The following is a 19,595-nucleotide window of genomic DNA, read 5'->3' as shown; positions in this document are numbered from 1 at the left end:
ACTGAGCAGAGCGCTTGACCCATCCCACAAACAGAGTACTTGCACTTTGGGGGAGAGTGTCTCCCCGAGCAGGCGGCTCCCTTGCTGCCCTCGGAGTACCCAGACTGGCGTCCATTAACGACCTGCATGAGCAAACAGTGTGTCAGGGAGTCAGTGTCTAAATACTTCTCTGATGACATTATTTGCCCCCAAAAAACTACAAAGGGGTGGCTCTAATCAGTATGGCTGAGCCAATATCTAGAGAAACAAAATGGGAATGCCAGTACTGATACATAAAATTATTTAACAAATGTTAGAACACAAAACCTGAAGCAAGATTCAAGGCTGGAAGCTGATTGGTAGCTTTTATTATTTTGCTCAGTTTTATCAAAAAGCAGTTATATTTATAAGAAAACTTATTCAAAGAAGTAAACAATATTACATGCTAGGTACAAAAATGAGGGAAGAGGGAGTCTTTCATTGTATCAAACAGGTCACAAGCATACAACATTCAACCATCCAGGAACAATAGGGGGAATACGAAGTGTGTAATATATTACAGTGAACAATATTTACAGTGGACAAACAAGCACAAGGATGCTGGAACAGGCCACAGTCTGCAGAGTATTTTGAAGATTATTACTAAGAATTATTTACATGAACAGTACACAAATTCAAATATTCACGATTTTTTGTTGGGTAAAGAAAAAATGAACAAAGTGATGTACAGAAAGGTGATAAGCAACGGGACAATTCAAATGGACTTATCACCCATGCAGACTTGAGAGTGGTAATGGGCCTACGCATTTCGAATCCTGCTGATCTAAGAGGATTCTCATCAGGGCCTTTAGTTATATCTAAAAAAGAAAAGAAAGATTATAAGAAAAAAGTTTATAGGAAAAAAGTTTTGCAAAGTGTACATTTAGTGGATCAACATCAAAATCCCCACTCAGGTCACACCCCCTCCTTCACAGCTTACCAAAATTGGTGCAATTACATCCGGATATTACTTTTCACAGCATCATGGCTGGGGAAGTTTTATACCTAAAAATGACCCATGCAGACTTTGGTTACCTACAGGACTTTAATAAGGGTGGCTACAAGATGAGGAAAATGAAAAACTTTAGATATTACCTGCCTTGGTAAAAAGAGGCGATGCTATACCAGATGCGAAATCACTTGGAAGAACGGTGGTAGTACCTATAAGGTAGTGGACATATGCGAAATTAGGGCAGGCTTCTTGTAAATACAGCGCGAGGAGGTATTGGGGTGGCAGCAACAATCCTTACCTACTACTCTTGAGCCTTTATTTTAGGACGCGGCCGCCGTTGAAATGAAAATGAAACTGCGTGCGAGGTCTGTAAAACAGAAATGGAGCAGGAGTTTCAGTTGAATGCGGCAGCCTCAAGTTACTAACGTGACGGAGTGTAACCGCTGGAATAGCTTACCAGAAAAACTGGACATGCAGTGTGGCAATTGGTGTAACCGACACTTTGGTTCAAAAAACTTGGCGAACCTGCGAGGAGACCAACAAGGCGCTCGTCAGTAAGTTTAGGAATATTGCCCACCGCTGGTTGCACAAAGCTCGAAAGACGCAACGCGGCTTACCGTGATTTAATTACGGAGGGCGTGGTCCGCCGGACGCGGCTTACAACGTTCAAACAAATCGCCGGTCCTGCAACAGTGTAGCATGACAAATGTCAGGGAACCATTGAGACGGATAAGAAAAACTCAATTTTGAAAAAAGTATTACCGTCAACGCAGCGCTGCACGCTGAGGGAGTATAGAAGATAATTTCTGCGGTAAAAGCAGAAGAGAAGGGGCTAGTTCTACAGCAGTGGAGTGTAACTGACTGATTACGCGAGGCAAGCGTTAAGCTGATACTCACATTCGAAGCTTTAATCACAGACCTCGGGCTACGGCGAAACAAAGGGGCTGCACTCTGGCGAAGACGCCTTAGCTAGCTGAGCTGCCATGCAAACGCCCTTATATACAGGTCGATAATAAGTCCACGCCCACCAAGTTCCTGGTAGCCAGTTAGAAAAAGCAAAAAGGAAAACCAGGACCGGAGTGGTTGGTCCATGGCGACTTGTAATGGTCTATTGTAACCAAGGATTTAGCAGGCATAGAGGGGCAGGATGAAAATATAGTGAAACTGCTTATAACTTGAATATTTCGCTTAGTTCATTCAGCCCAGACACCGCAGTGTCAAATTTCACTATTAATAGAGCTTCCCGTTTCGACAGGGCAAGATTCTGATCGCCACCACGTGGATTTTTTTCCACTTTTGAAATTACGGTCCATTTGAGGTCACTTACAGTATGTTGCATCCACGTCCAGTGGAGCACCAAAGGGGCGTTTTTGACCCTCCTTTTGATTCTCGATTTATGCTGCGAGATCCGTTGCCGGATCTCTTGATTGGTTTTGCCTATGTACAGTAGGCGACAGGGGCATGTGATACCATAAACAACAAACTTACTCTTGCAGTTACTGAACGAATCATGTTTCCAGAAAATTCCATTATGCTGGAACAGTGAACCCTCAATCGAGGATTCACAACAAAGACACGTACCACATTTGTGGTGTCCAAGGATGGGGGGCATGCCCATCATTTGGCGCAACGTAGCAGGTTTAGGTGTTGGCATGGCAGCCCGAACTATATAGTTAGCAATATTATTTTCCTTTTTAAAAGCAAATAAAGGGATGTCAACTAGGCTATCATCCAAATCTTTCACTAGATGCCAATTCTGTTTTATGACTTTTTTCAGATGGTTGGCATTGGGGCAATATGTCGTAACACAAACCTGTCGTTTTAATTCAGGTTTAGTCTTGCGTTCTAAGGTGGTCTCACGCGGTGTCCATTGTGCTCTCCTCATACAGCTCTTCACGAGTTTCTTAGGATAACCTCTCTCGCACAATTTAGATGTCAATTTAGCTGAGTGGTTTTGAAAGTCTTCTTTGAATGTGCAGTTCCTGCGAACTCGCAGGAACTGCCCATATGGGAGATTTTCTTTGAGGTTCCTAGGGTGGTTACTTGAAAACATGAGAGACTTATTTCTATCAGTGGGCTTGCTGTATAGGGTCGTAGCCAATTTCCCTTCAAAAGGGAAGACTTCCACGTCTAGAAATGCAATCCTTCTAGTTGAACTAGAAATGCTGAACTTTATATCAGCAGTTCTATCATTCAACCATTGATAGAACTGGTCAAGGGTGTCACTATCGCCCGTCCACGTCATGAAAACATCATCAATAAATCGGAGCCACGCTCCGATGTATTGAATGAAAGGGTTGTTATGATAGAAGTACGCCTCTTCATACATTGCCATAAACAGTACCGCCAATTCTGGTGCAAAGGGGCAGCCCATGGCTACCCCTTTGATCTGGTAGTAGTATTCTCCATTAAAGCAGAAATAATTCTTCTTTAAGGTGAAAGCTGCTAAGTCAACAATGAATTTGGTGGGCACCTGCATAGGTCTAGGTCTGGAATCAAGGTAATGTGTCAGAACTGCTATCGCCTCATCTTGAAGGATCTGGGTGTACAAAGCAGTTACGTCCAAAGTAACTAGTCTGTCTCTATCTTCACAGAACTCAATGCTTTCTAGTTTGTTGATAAAATCAGTTGTATCCTGAAGGTAGGATTTTACACTGATCATGAATTCTTTTAAGAAACAGTCTACATATTTAGCTGCTGGCTCTAGTACAGAACCACACCCAGCAACGATGGGTCTGCCAAACTGAGCAAAATAATAAAAGCTACCAATCAGCTTCCAGCCTTGAATCTTGCTTCAGGTTTTGTGTTCTAACATTATTTGCCCCCGGCAGCTCCAGATAGTTCCAGCGTCGGTGATGCACTCGCGCTTCTTCCAACTGAAGTCTGTGAGCCAGGCCGGCTATCGTTTCGGTGTCTATTGCGCAGTCTGTCGGATTTGCGTTCCACTGTGCGCCATCCTTCAAGCCAGTCTCTCGCTGCCTCTGGGGAATCAAAAATCCAAACTTTCTTGTCAGCGACTACCCGTAACCGGGCTGGGAACAGCATAGAGTATGGCAATTCATGTTCACGCAGTGTCTTTTTCACATCCAAAAAGGTCCTCCTCCGTCTCGTTACCTCCGCTGTATAGTCCGGGAAAAAGGATATCCGCGAGTTTTGAATTTGAATGGCTGGTGCCAATCTGGCCGCCTGGAGGATGGTGTCGCGATCTCTAAAGTTAAAAAGTCTCGCTAGGACCGGGCGTGGTGAGGCCCCTGGCTTAGGCTGTCCCCCAGGTACCCTATGGGCCCGTTCCACGGTGAAGAAGTTTGAAAGGCCCTTGGGGGCTAGCTGGTTCTTTATCAAATCTTCCACATATAAGTCCATGGCGCCTGCGGTTTCAGATTCCGGGACCCCCAAAATGCGGACGTTGTTCCGCCAGGAACGACCTTCATGATCGTCCAGCTTTTCCTTGAGCAGCTTATTGTCAGTCTGCAATTTCTCCAATGCGACCTGTAAATCCGAGACATCCTCCACCAATGATTTAGCTACCACCTTCACCTGCTTCACTCGTTCACTTATCTTCTGGAGGTCCGCCCGTATCAGGGTCACTTCTGTTGCGGTTGCTCCCACCGTTGCTTGTACCTGGGCCAAGGCTTGTAAGACGTCCTCCAGGGTAGCCTTCTTCGCACCGTCTCCTTCCGTGCCTTTGCCCATAGATTTGCGCTGCTCTGGCTGGGAGAGTGATTGTTCATCGTAAGCGAATTTATCAAGCTTAGCTTGAGTGGTGGTATTTCTGAGCCCTTTACCCGCCATAGTGTGACGCTGGCGCGTTCAGCCAGCCGCGGCGTGCTGTTGGAGGATTGTTTGCAGCGGATGTTCTGTTAGGCCGCCCGAGTTTCAGCGGTGCCCAGTCTTCTTTATTGTTAGACTTCCCACCGTCGGGTCCACACTCTGTACAACAGACGCACTCGTTACTCAGGATTCAGTTACAAAGAGGGCGTTCGGTCCCTTCGGTGAGAAAGTTTGTGCCTACAATGGCGGACGGGATGTAAAATGGCGGCGACTACGCACTTATTTTTCCCGACTTCAGTTACACTTAGCGCCGCTGTCGTCCGCTGTAGTATCTTGACGGTGGAGCGATATTGCAAATCCTTATTCAATCTGGAAGGATCTGCAGGCTTTCAACGCTGTTGTCGTGGGCCTGCGCTCGCTGCGGGCACTTCCGGTTTACAGCGCCGACGAGGCTCCACTTCCAACCGGGCAGGTCCCAACCCAGCCACCGCGGCTGCATTCACGCCACCAGGCCGCACACAGAGGTTGTCGTTTCTTCCCGTTCCCGGGGCACCAGTGCTCCCAAACTTTTCCTCCAAGTGCCGTTCGGTCACCGGACCCGGGGCACCCCTTCTGGGTTCGTTTTTGAACGGATAGGCATGCGGATTGATGCGGGAAGCCGCCTTGCTACGGGAGCCTCTCTAGTTTGCTGCCGCCATCGTCGGCTGCGAGCCACGCCCCTCAGGGAACCTATTTTTATTATGTAACAGGAGGTGGCCTTTGAGGCGAGAGGGGGCCCTTCAGAAAGAACCCTAGTTATACAGTGATAAAGCTGTCGGGCCAAACTCTTACAATGTCCTTCACAGACATCTTCATCAAAGCTCATTCATCCATCCATATATCCATTCCTTCATCCATTTATCCATATATCCATCCATTTAAATGGGATCACTCGCCATAGTCACCTCCATGTTCTTTCGAGATTCAAAAGGCTGCGCACATGCAATGAACATGTAGTCAAGTCATGGATATTTATTGAGCGCATGCCTGTCATAAAGTTTCCTACAAGTTGTCACACAAGTCACGTGAATTGTCACATAAGTGCCCTTGAGGACAACCTATGCTTCATCTTCACGGTTGGGCTAAATGATTGGTGGTAGGGTCTGTAACTATTTGCTGCTGAAACAATTGCAGTGGGAAATGCCAATTATTAACCCTCAAAGTAAATAGACATAAATATCTGCTAATCTGCTTCACATAACACTCAGACACATGTCCTGTGTCTTCTCTGTGTGGATTCCCGGACACGTTGCAGAAGCAGGGTGTAGGTACAGGTTACCTTCAGACGAAGCACATGCCCCAGTCAATGGCTACTAAGGGCTACTACTCGAGGGCACATCTGGGCCTTTGAAGTCTTGTCAATATCTAAACACTGCTATATGGAGTTACCATATGATATAGCAGGCAATATTAAATCAGCCCAATAAGGTGTGGAGCAATAGAGCCCTTGCCAGAGGGGCTGGCACTCTTAATCCCAGTGGAAATAGCTATGCTCAGAAAAGTTCAACAATGAATAGTGATGCACTACACTATCCGTACACTTACAAAAGTAGTTGCACTCCGACGCTTTAAAGAATATGCATCCGTAAACTCTCTCCAGTGTTAAACATTCAAAATGATACTGGGACGTCATGGGGAGATGCTCTTCAAGGATGGTGAGCTGTAGCACTAGTCTTCCACAGGCCTCCTATGTGAGGTGTTTTTTAGATACAAATTGTTCCAACTGACTGCTGAGACATGGTCAGATAAGTCCTTGTCGGCCTCAGATTCCACCAAATTAAATTCAGGTCATTTACTATGCTTTAAAAGTTAATACAATCTAATATGTAATGAAAAATGTGTTAAAAAATGCTTTGTTTTGGCCTTTCTGTCTCCCAAATTTTTATGGGGGGGAGAACCCCCACAAACTCCCCCTAGAAGTTCCTGCTCACTACACATGCTCGCTACACACCATATGGGGGCTGAACTCACTTTTACTTTGTTCTCTCTGATTCACTACTCATGTCTATTTTCGGTGCTCTCTGTAAGAATGTCTAGGGGTACATATGACTGGGTGTGTAACCTGGTGCTCTTTAGGGTCATCATCTACTATTTACTGTGCTTTGAAAGTTGATACAATTGAATATGTAATGAAAAATGTTGTAAAATTCAACATTTTGGTCTGTCTTTTTCCAAAATTTTCATGGGTGGAAAACCCCCCAAACCCCTCTGCTAGTGGTCGGGGTCGCTCGCTGCGCTCGCTCGGAACGCGCTGGACGGGGGCTGGTCTGGCTGAATTTGCCAGGGCTGCTTTCAGTTCCCAGTCCGGCCCTGGTTACATCAATATATCACAGATCATTGGCATATAACATGAGGTATTATCCATGTAATCTGATCCCCCTATACAGGTGGTTCAAGGTGGGGGAGCGCACATCCCTAAGACCGCCATGACCTATTCAAGCATGGAGGGGTCGGGACGCACTGTGTTGGGGCTTGGCTTTAAATCCAGTACGACAAGGTGGCTCAGTATGCAGTGCGTGCAGGAATACCGCAGTCCCGATCATGCCGCCCACTCTGAGGAGCTTGAATTTTGTGGTTAACTGCGAAGAATATGAAAGGCAACCTTGCCCAGGTGCATGCAATCCCAAGGTATTAAGAGGGTTTCTGCTTAAAAGTAAGAACAAAACGGCAGGAAATCACAGTTATACTGCGCCTTATTGATGAGAAATAAAAGGTAGAAACAAATGTATTAAATAGGAATACTTACTCTCTATGTGAACTCATTGCCTTGCTGATGCTGGTCTTTTTAATGATTGGTGAAACAGGTATTTCATATACCTTGTCCAGGTCTATCTTGAACCAGGTCCATATCCAGGCCCCTCTATACCACATATTTTTTGGTTTCGGCAACATTGAATAACAATCCAAAATATTTTGAAGCATGTGTCACAATTCTGGAATCCCATAAGGTTTGCACATATAAGGGGGTGAAATTAAAACATTGTTCAAATACGGATGGACTCTGGTGCTCTAGTTCTGAAGTAGAGAAATCACTGGAGCTAAAACCATTATAAATGCCCTCTGAACTGTTTTCAGCATGAACAGTAGGACCTAAAACTTCTGGTGCTGATCTCCCACCACAATCCTGGGGTACTTCAGATGTGATACTCCAGTCAGAATATGAAGATAACACGGGTCAGAAAATTCCCTGTCAATATTAGGGGAATAAAATGCTGAATTTAGTTCATATTGAAACGGATAGCTAGAATTCATTTGTTGAGAAACGTTAATTGAAATCTGTAATCCTTGACAAATTCAGCTCAAGGAAAACAAGTGAGTATAACCCAGACTCTCTCTTCTGGGCAAGACTGTAAGGATGGCTCTTTTCAGAAGAAGCATTGTGGTGATGGTCTGTAAAGATTTTCTCTTTACAGGATCTGTGGCCCAGAGAGTCTGAATCAAAGAAGAATCTGGAAGGGAAGGAAAAAAGTCCAGCATGCAGCCTCTCAAGATAACTTACAGCACTTCTCTGTCTGTAATTAGTTTGTTCCATTGATCCTGAAGCTCCCACAATGAATTAATCTTTTAGAATAGACCAAAGCACAGTTTTGAAGCCCCCTTTCCCCTTGAGATTTGATGAGAGGAATCATTGTTCTGGGTGTTCTTGGATTGAAAAGGTGTTATATTTCCTATGACGGCTTCTCTCAAGAGTTCTTTTACTTTTTTTCAAATGACCCAAACTTGTGACAGAAAGGCTTTGTGTATTTCTGGATCTTGAAGGATTTGTAAAGAACTTCCTCTAACTCTAATACTGAAGCTTGATTGCAGAACAGGGCATGATTAACAATCAGTTCTTTTGGGAAGCATCCAATTTCCCCTCTCTCAAATGTAAATGAGAATAGGTAGCCACAACCCATCAGACACATCTCAGAAGCCTTGGGATTATCAAACACCATGTCTGAAAAGAATTGGGCTTGAACTTCCATCTGGGCAAGCAACTGAAAACAATCTTCTCTAGCTTCAATATTTGTTGATAATGTTGGAGATCTTCGATTAAAACAATTCTTCACTAGTGTATAGTTGTTTGTCTTCCACAGGCCATTGCATATTGGATAAAATACATTAATTCACTGTATGTAACGACTTCTGAATGTATTTTCCTCTGGGAGTCGAGGCAGGGCCGGACTGGAACTGAAACTGGCCATGGCAAACTGCTCTGTCGCCCCCCCACCCCCTCCTGAGGTTGAGGGGGGTTGCGGACGATCGGGGAAATGCTCGGTGCTGATATGGCCAGTATGGCTCTGAGTCGAAGAATCACCCAAGAAACCCAATTCTTCATCCTATTAATCCGGCGACAACAAGGAAGAACATGAAGAGTCCACTGGTGAATGCTGAGGAGAAGGGAAACCTTCTTGTCTGTTAAAGACATCAGACAAAGAGGTTCTGGGACAAAGAAGAAGAATCAACACTCCTATGAGAAGATTTCTTCACACCATAAATATAATTTTCCAGAGGAGAATGTTTCTCCATCTTTCTTCTTGAAGAACAGGAGAAGGCTGGGACCAAGAAGAGAAAGCAAGTTTAAAAGGGAGGACAGTGACCTAGAATAGGAGACCCTACAAAACACTGACACCTTTCTTCTCTCTTTTTTAAACTGAATCATTAAATATAAATTAATATGTTTATCTCTACTTATAAAGTAAATTTTACATATGCATACCTTGAAAAAGTATATATCCTCAAGGTACATCTATGTGGAGGTAAGTCCACATATACATACCTTGAAGATATGTATATCTCATCAAGGTTCATACACATGGAGCAAGGCATAGTAAATCAGTAAATCTATGCATACCTATACATACTTGCTTTGTTGATATTTTGGTTATCAATTCTTGTGCTACAATATTTTGGTAGCACATTATTTAAAACTCAACATTCTGGTACCATACCGGTAATTGGCTCTTGTAAGATAAGAAAGGGATATTGTAAAGCTATTAATGTGGCATAATACGAACACATATCCACAAATGAAAAGGCTCTGGAACAAGATTCCATGGAATGCAGACAAACCAAAAACCACATTAGTGACACTAACCCTCAGAGCACAAAAGAAAGCGCTCATTTAAAATGGTCACAATAGATAGTTTTTTAACAATTAAAATGCATTTTGTTTAACGAACAAAACATGTTCTCCCATATTTAATCAACATGAAACTGAACTATAGTTGATTGTACTTTAGCATTCATATATTTTTCCTCCATGTTATGTTATATCAAGGTATCTGTATTTGTAGAGAGCACAACTCACTCAAGAGGGTATCTTAGCACTGAAGCAGGAGGTGTGTGTGCTAGCCAGGTCGGTCCAGGCTTTAGGAGCGAGGTAGCAGACACTTCTGCCAGATCTCCTTTGAGGTTGGCCAGGAGTCGTCATACTTAGGAATTCAAAGATAACAAATTGTAGCTGGGAGATATCGCTTTTCCTGAAGAAGGTGGTTGTCATATGCTAGTACCCACCGAAACGAGTTGATGTCTTTTAACAACTGTTTACACTAGATCTTTGGGACATTAGTGAGTCAAAGGAAAATCAATATATGAAATATTCCGACTGCCACAAATGATTTATTACAGACTGGTGTTATATTGAATGATATGAGTTTACTGTCTAATGTGTTCTCCTGCTTTGTTGTTTGTCTAATCGAATTTTAATGTTTGCTTTATTGTATGTGATTTATCTTATAACATGCTTGTCGTTTTTTATGCTCTTTTTTTAAAAGTGTATACAACAAAAGGTTGTTTTTAAAAAATGAAATTGTTCTGTGCTTTTTTTAAATAATCACAATAAATTGTCAAAATAATATTGGGAACACACCGAGTTTATGTGATTACTCCCCTTTTTTAACTTTGAATTTATAGTTTGGTGATATGGTGTGATTACAGTTGTGTGAATGAGAGTGAAGCAATTGAGTCTGCCAAAGAGGAATCTTGTTTTCTGACCTTGGTCTATTTGGTGCTCTACCTCTTCGGTATTAAAGGGCCCCTCTCTTTTATTGAGATGTACCTTTCCTCGCCATCTTCAGTATCGGGAGCCAGCATCAATAAATAGTCTGAGCGGCTGCTTTATGTCTCTCGGCAGCAAAGTCGGAGGCTACGGTGTGGCATAACGTTTACTGGTAGTATCACAAAAGGATAGATCATGCAATCAAACTGATTCAGTAGGACATGTGCTGCTTCTCCAAAGGGCATACTGTTGTTTGGCTAGCAACAACGCAATAGCTGTGAAATGTCTTATGCCGACAGGTAAAGGCTTACCATATCCACTTAGGGCCAATAGCGGGTCAGGAGTAAGTGTTTGCTCTGTCATGCGAAACAATACAGAATGGACAGTTTCCCAGAAAGTGAGTATCTGGGCACAATTCCAAGCCAGATGAAGAAAATCGTCATGTTCCACTGCAAATTTAGGACAGTGGTGTGATCTAGTCTGATCTAGTATGGCCAAGATTTTGGGAGTGGTGCAGGCACAGTATAAGTATTTAAAGTGTAGGAATTTATGAAGGTGATTATTGGAAATCAGTTAGGCATGTTTGCAACAGTAGTACCACGTTTTGTTGGGAAGGGAGTATCTTAGCTCTCCCTTGCAAGCAGCCCTCGCATTTTCCATCCCGATAGGTCTCAATTGCATGGAAGTATGGTATCAAGTGGGATATCAAGTGAGCATTGTCTGAAGTGGTAATAATGAACGTGGGGATGGGGAGTCCGGTGGTTCTGAGGGGGAAGAAGGAAGGAAAGCACATAAAGTGCCCTGTAATATGTGTAACAGGAACCTGTCCATGTGTGTTGTGTTATGCCCCTGTCAGGGCAGAGATAGATTGCAAGGTAGAGTTTGTGAATAGGTCAACCACAGTATGTAGATGATGTGTTACAAGTGTGCGCTGGGACAAGCTCTCACAAGTGAGCAGCAGCCAGGAGTTGTTGGAAAGAGGGATATGTGGGGAATATAAAATATCACAGCCCAAACAGCGAAGGAGCTTAGTCATGCCCAATATGTGATGGGGATCGTATGTATGTCCAAAGGGTTTCTAGTTAACCCCTGGGATACTATTGTAGAGAGGATCAAAGGAAGAGCATGTGTCCGGTCCTTGTTTATGGTACTGTAGTCTAGCACAAGGATGACACCAGACATAAGCCAAATGGCTTGAGCTATAAGGTAATAGAGATATTGATCGGGGACTTCAAAGCCTCCGTGGTCATCAAGGAGTGTTAGAGTGCTCCAGTTAATCCAAGTGCGACAGCCTGCCCATATAAGGCATGTGAGTAGACTGCACAGAGGCATGTAAGGAACTTGATAAATGGAACAGAAACAGCACTCTGTAGATTGTTTGGGAATGGACAGGACTAAATCTAGGGAAATTAAACCACTCTTCCAATACAAACAAAGCACAACCCTAAAAATAAATCCTGTTTTGATTTGTGAAACAAAGTGTACTTAGGGGCGATTACGAATGGACCGCCAAACCCGTGGTGGCGGTTTGGATACCGCTGCTGTGTAGGCCTGCCCACAGTATTACGACAATTCAGAAAAGGGGGTGGTGATGGACAGAGTATCTGACTTAAACAGAACACTCATACCCAGTCAACAGATCAGGGCTTAATCCATCACCGTTTTTTAGCTCACTGCACCATCCCAGCTCAGAACCCGGCTATATGCAAATTAGTCTGTCCCTGGCCCAGTGCATCAAGGGAACAGGGCAGACCAAACTACCAAGCCAATTCTTATACTGGGAAGGAAACAAGCTTCCGGGGACCGTTTTCTGGCATTACAGCCGTCTTCGGCCCGGCTTGCTTGAATCCTGATGGTGCAATGAGCAAGGGACTCACATCTGAGTATACCCTTCCACGCTTATGGTGGACAAAACGATTCAGAAAAGGGGGTGGTGATGGACAGAGTATCTGAATTAAACAGAACACTCATACCCAGTCAACAGATCAGGGCTTAATCCATCACCGTTTTTTAGCTGACTGCACCATCCCAGCTCAGAAACCGGCTATATGCAAATTAGTCTGTCCCTGGCCCAGTGCATCATGGGAACAGGGCAGACGAAACTACCAAGCCAATTCTTATACTGGGAAGGAAACAAGCTTCCGGGGACCGGTTTCTGGCATTACAGCCGTCTTCGGCCCGGCTTGCTTGAATCCTGATGGTGCAATGAGCAAGAGACTCACATCTGAGTATACCCTTCCACGCTTATGCCCATGAGGCACTGGGTCAGACTAATTTGCATATAGCCAGGTTCTGAACTGGGGTGATGCAGTGAGCTAAATAACGGTGATGGATCAAGCCCTGATCTCTTGACTGGGTAAGAGTGGTCTGCTTAATTCAGACACTCTGTTCATCACCACCCCCTTTTTTGAATCGTTTTTGGCCACCACAAGTGTGGCAGGGTATACTCATACATGAGTCCCTTGCTCACTGCACCACCAGGATTCAAGCAAGCCGGGCCGACGACGGCTGAAATGCCAGAAACCGGTCCCCGGAAGCTTGTCTCCTTTCCGGTGAAGGATTGGCTTGGTAGTTTGGTCTGCCCTGTTCCCATGAGGCACTGGGTCAGACTAATTTGCATATAGCCAGGTTCTGAACTGGGGTGATGCAGTGAGCTAAATAACGGTGATGGATCAAGCCCTGATCTCTTGACTGGGTAAGAGTGGTCTGCTTAATTCAGACACTCTGTTCATCACCACCCCTTTTTTTAATCGTTTTTGGCCACCACAAGTGTGGCAGGGTATACTCAGACATGAGTCCCTTGCTCACTGCACCACCAGGATTCAAGCAAGCCGGGCCAACGACGAGACTGAAATGCCAGAAACCGGTCCCCGGAAGCTTGTCTCCTTTCCGGTGAAGGATTGGCTTGGTAGTTTGGTCTGCCCTGTTCCCATGAGGCACTGGGTCAGACTAATTTGCATATAGCCAGGTTCTGAACTGGGGTGATGCAGTGAGCTAAATAGCGGTGATGGATCAAGTCCTGATCTCTTGACTGGGTAAGAGTGGTCTGCTTAATTCAGACACTCTGTTCATCACCACCCCCTTTTTTTGAACCACAGTATTACGACAACAGCAGTCGGAGTGCACCAGGACCGGTGCAACTGCTGAGGATCTTTAATCCTGCAGCAGTGTTGCAGCGATCAGAGGCTGCAACATGCTGGCGGTGCTGCTGTGCGACCGCCAAGCATATTACTAGTTACCTCCCCGCCATCATTTCCATGGCAGTGAGCCTGTCATGTAAAAGGTGGCGGAGAGGCAACTCAGAGGGCCCTTACATTGTCCCCTGTTGCCTCTGGGCCTGGGGGTGGATGCAGGCAGGCAGATGTTGTGCCCCCTTGTATGTATGCACCCCAGTTCCTGCACGGCATGAACTGCACAACATGGTGCAATCCATGCCATGCAGGAATATGCTTTGGCGGTCCTACAGCAGTGCCTTTTAGAAGGCTCACATATGAAAGTCCTAATCTGGCAGGCGGTGTTTGTATGGGTTTGGTGTCCTCCCTCGGAGCGCTGGCGTGGCGCTTCGCAGTAGGACGGCCAAACTTGTAATCAGGCCCTTAGTCCGGTTAACAGGAGTGATGTAGAATAACCTTTGCATCATTGTTACTACTCATAAATGTATGTTGAACTTTTGCAAATTGATTTCAATAGAATGTTTGTCTCCTTGACCCTATGAATATCATGGTATGGAAATTGGTTCTTTAATCCTCACTGTACGTAAAGTGTCCTCATTTGGAGACCTTGCTGCACGTTCTATATTATTGTCGCTAGTTCAGTCCACAGATGGATTTAATCCTGGCATTATTTGATTCAGGGTTTGTAAAATAACAAGGTTCTAGGCTGAGAAAATCCCTCCCAACCCTTTGAAATAAACAGCTCACAATTGTGAGGGTTGCGAATGTGGGATACATTAATTTTGCATTATGTGAGCAATTTGCTTAGCAATGTATGCTGAACTTTTTAAATCAAAATGCTGTGTTTTATGTATACTTATATATTATTGGGTCCAATTTTTCTTAAAACAAGACTGAATAAGGTAATTAAGAATTCAATTTGGTGATGATTTTTATTAAGCGAACAAAATAAAAGTACCATCTATCATCAAGAGGATCGAAGGAAACAGTCATAAAAAAATCAGCTCACAATCAGAATCGTCTATCAAACTTGTTGCCCTCAATAAAATACATGTTTGAGTTGTTATTTTTTTTCACAATACTTTGAGAATTTCAGAATCTGAACAATATCTTTCATCTTCATTTTCAGGAAAGTTCGAAGGGATTACCCATCCCAGATTCTGATCCAACTGTGTGCTGCCTTGCTTTGTTTGAACCTAACCTTCTTGCTGGATTCCTGGATTGCTTTGTACAACAACGTACCAGGCCTTTGCATATCTGTTGCTGTATTTCTTCATTACTTTCTCCTGGTAACATTCACTTGGATGGCTCTTGAAGCCTTTCACATGTACCTTGCACTAGTCAAGGTCTTTAACACCTATGTACGGAAGTATATCCTCAAGTTCTGCATCGTTGGCTGGGGTATGTATAACTTAATCAGACATTGACATTTCAGAAGCCTGTATGCCAAATACATTTAAAGTTAAGACTGAAAGGGTAAAGACAATGCCAACAAAGTGTGCTTTCACCATACAGAGGCCATCTTACTAGATCAGTTTGACTTGCAAATTCTGCACAGGAAGTATTGTGCCCCAGAACCATCCGCTGTGCATGTGTAGCTACCAGCACATAGATGGTTTGTAGTGCAGGTTAGGGGCAAAGCTTGTTTCCCATGCATGGAATGTGTCAGTAATTGTGCCTTGCTTAGGAGGCCACAGTCGCTGACAACACGTTAGTGAGAAGGCACATTGCCTGGGACCAGTTTGAATCCCTGAAGAGAGGACAGGGCTACTTACCTTTAGGCATGTTGGACACTGTACAAGGAGATATGCACTCATGGCAGGACCCTCACTTATCAAAAAATTCAAACTCTTTTGTGCGGCACAACTGCCAGTGCTGATACTCGGATTGTACTCTGGAGAGCAGTAGCAGTTCAGCAGGACTAACAGCATTATGGGAGACAGCGACAGTCACCTTAGGCCCGATGTAGGTAGCCCTTTACCGATCCGAATCGGCCGAAAATACCGATTTTCGGCCGTTTCCGATCGGTAAAGGGCTACCGAGATGTAGGGGCACATTTTCGGTAATTTTACCGAATCGGTATCATTACCGAATCGGTATATTTACCGATTCGGTAATATGTACCGAATCGGTAAAATAACTACCGAATCGGTAATATTTACCGATTCGTTAAAATTACCGAAAAAGCAATGTAGGTAGAAAATTTACCTTTGGCACATGGCTTACAGAATCGGTATTTTACCATGGAATACAAATCCATGGTAAAATACCGATTCCTGTGTACATGCACATCTGTGCATGTACACATGTGCCATGTGACAGACAGACGTGCCCTTAGGGCATGTCTGTGTGCCGCATTGCACACATGCCCGTTTTGGGGGTGCTAGAGGGTGTCAAAGTGACACCCCCTGCACCCTTGTGAATTCTTTAATTACCGATTCGGTAAATACCGAATCGGTAATGCCTAATCATTCCTATGGGCTTCAAAGCCCATAGGAATGAATGGGCATTACCGATTCGGTATTTACCGAATCGGTAATTAAAGAATTGTTAAGGATTCGGTAACGAATCCAGATGTTGGGACCTACATCCCATTTACCGATTTTGAAATACCGAATCGGTAAGATTCGGTATTTCTAAATCGGTAAATGGGATTTACCTACATCGGGCCCCTTGTGTATTACTTTTATTTAAATGAACTAATGTTGCCTAATGAAAATGTGATTTATAACATCACAAGTGTTTCTAAATCACACCGGGGTTTCTACAAACAGCTTTTTGTTACCAACTTAGTCACACTCTTCTTATTGATTCCCCACTGAACCAACAGATACGTAAAACTGCTGGTATTGTAATGCTTAACACTGAGGTCAAACACAGACCCAACAGTTGACACATATTGTGTCTTTCTTTGCTCACTTAAAACTTCAACAATCTGAGGTGCTAGTTTAGGACTCTGGAAAACTCTTTACCTGTTCATGTCACATTTATCTACAAATTAGAAAACGTGTTAAGACCTGAGACTGTGATGTAAATTGCAACTGTGCTTTGTAGTTTTTGCACTGGTGCTGGGTAAATTGATGGCCTCTACCTTCTTCACACTGAGGATGATTAAAAAGATTCTACAGTTCACCCCTGGGAGTCTCAGAAAATAGTTGTGACTTCCCTTGTCCTAGCAAACCTAGACTACTGTAACGGGCTGTATCTTAATATGCAGCAGCAACATCTTAAACTGCAATTGTTACAAAACGCTGCAGCCAGACTTTTGTCTGGCATACCCAAATTCGAGTCTGTTAAAAATGAAATTAAAAAGCACCATCCGCTTTTGGTAAGGCACTGTATCAAATTCAAAGTTCTCCATACGGCCTTCAAGGTGTTACACAACATTGGCCCCTTCCATCTTAGGCAGAGATTTAAATGGTATGTACCCAACAGAATTCTTTGTTCCATGAGAGCCAATACCCTGGTGATTCCCAGAACCAGCTGGAGTGGCAGAAGCTTTATCATCTGCACAGCCAATGTCTGGAATCAGCTTCCCTAATACATTTGTTCAAGTCCCAACCTGCTCACCTTCAGGAAAGATATGAATATGTGGCTGTTTAACATCTAGGTCCAGCATTGTTTCTGACCTCTTTCTGCCCATACTGCTGAGCTAGCACCAGGTCACCTTTGAGTAACTGTGTGCGCTACAAATTTATTTAAGATTAATATTAACTTTCAAACAAATACTTGCACCACCTAAGCTGTGTAAAGTGTAATAGTTGAGTGGTTAGTCCTGCAGATTTCATTTTTGCATACATTTCTGAAAAAATGTCACCTCATAATTATCCTGCAGTGGTGAAAAATTGCGAAAACCAGTGAAAAATATAGCAACAGTCCAATATATAGGTATTATCATTCCTCTAACTAAAGCATATACTTTGGGTTCTCTCAAGACTGTGATACTTACAAAAACGTCTAGCGCAAGTCAAAACCTTTATGGAAGGTTTGAGTGTGGCAAAGTGCAGCAGAAATAAAGGGTCTGGTGAAGTACTGAAAGACAGATACAAGACGTTAGCTCTTCTTTATTAAGTTACTTTTTTCATTTAGAGTCTTATTTAGAGGGTGGAATACTGGATACTCTGCCACAAACATGATGGCTATCCCTTCTGCTGTATTTGAAGTGCATTATATCCAGTAACACTGGTAATATGGTGAACGAGATATCAGCAACATGTTGATGGAGTATCCCATCCTCTGAACCATAACCAAGGCTCTTATTCTTTGTTGTTTAAGTCCTTTCATGCATATGGGCTGGTCAAGTGTAGGGTTCAATGAATTCTCTTTACCTTTGGATTAGCATGAGTTGTGATCAAGATGAGGAAGCTTGATTTAAAAAAAATATATATATATATATATACTATTTGATTCAGTGGCTTTCTCATGCTTGAGCTGGGTACAATGTTCTCAAATAAGCAGATTGTTTTCTCTTTGTCTTTTATTTGTTTGGGTGCTGAAGAGTCTGAATCATCTCTTGCATAACGGTTGTCCGATAAAGTCATGTCCTGAACTAAGATGCACACGTTTTTTTATCAATGCTAACAGTTCTTAAACAGATGTAATTTTAACAGTTTGAATTTTTGGGAGATTCTTGTTTAATATTTCCAAGCCTCAAGGACAAGATCACTTCCACAGGATGCCCACTCGGTGGTGGACGGCCAGCCCTCTCACAGATGTTAATGTAAAGACAATGTTGACAAATACGAGTGCTGACATGATACCCAAAAAAATATTCATTCAAGTAGATGACCCTTTCAGATTCCTGAAGAGTGTTTGAAACTCCAAGTTCAAGGCTTGAAGGAGCTTGAAAAACCAAAAGCTCATGACTTGTACTTAAGATTAAGCTAGCGGTCTTAATATCGAGCTATTTAACTTTAACTTTTTCACTCGCCTTCGTAAGATCTGCCCGTATCAAGTTGACCTTGATTGTGACAGTGTCTAATTTATTGTCTAAAGATTCTCTTTTCTCCCAGAGATGCTTGGACCCCATTTATGGCCGCCATCACATCCGTGAGCGTTGGTTCAGCGTGAGAGCCCAGGGAGTCTCCCCCAGCTGACTGGGCCCTTTTCAAGTCTGTAGGGGAGCCTTTAGGCATCGTGTAGTGGTCTAACTTGTTAGACTGAATATGTTTCGACCCCTTAGAGGATCTGGGTGGGGCCTTATCAGTGTCGGGCTTGGTCGCCATCCGAGTGTCGTCCACTCGCCGCTCCAATCCACAGATCTCGATAATTCTCCTGGGGTCTGGGATCCTAGGGCATACCACATATCTTCCGGCTGCCCCGTGTCCCTCCGCAGCTTCGCCGCGATCCAGATAGTCGAGGCCAGTAAACCTCAATGCGCCTCAGTCAACAAGCGGGGACACAGGCGGTCACCCCAGTGACTTCAGCGCCAATACAGGTCCCTCAACAAGGCGATGGCCGCTCCACCACAACTAGGGCCCACAACCCCAGTCTCAGGAGTACATCAGTATTGTCCACAGTCTGCAATGCTGGGGGTTGAAATAATAAACAACACAGGGCCACTCACTCTGGAAGCTCCACAGTGGTTACCACACTTTCAAATGGCGCGCGCGACCTCCTGCCCTCCACAACTGGGGCAAAATGCGTGAAGGCCCAAGAGCAG

The 19,595-nt window shown here is 43.9% G+C and overlaps 1 protein-coding gene across 4 annotated transcripts in view; it reads left to right on the top strand.

Annotated features, from left to right (window-relative positions):
* Positions 1-19,595, top strand: part of ADGRG2 (adhesion G protein-coupled receptor G2) — a 988,790-nt gene that overhangs the window by 880,819 nt on the left and 88,376 nt on the right. For all 4 annotated transcript variants that reach the window (XM_086934346.1, XM_086934348.1, XM_086934347.1 and 1 more), the window contains one exon: positions 15,063-15,334. In XM_086934346.1, the coding sequence (XP_086790472.1) occupies positions 15,063-15,334 (272 nt within the window). The remainder of the gene's footprint in view (positions 1-15,062; positions 15,335-19,595) is intronic.

This window comes from Lissotriton vulgaris, chromosome 8 (assembly GCF_964263255.1).
Source record: "Lissotriton vulgaris chromosome 8, aLisVul1.2, whole genome shotgun sequence".
In the NCBI taxonomy this organism is placed as follows: domain Eukaryota; kingdom Metazoa; phylum Chordata; class Amphibia; order Caudata; family Salamandridae; genus Lissotriton; species Lissotriton vulgaris.
The sequence above is the reverse complement of the archived record's forward strand: the minus strand, read 5'-3'. Positions and strand labels throughout refer to the sequence as shown.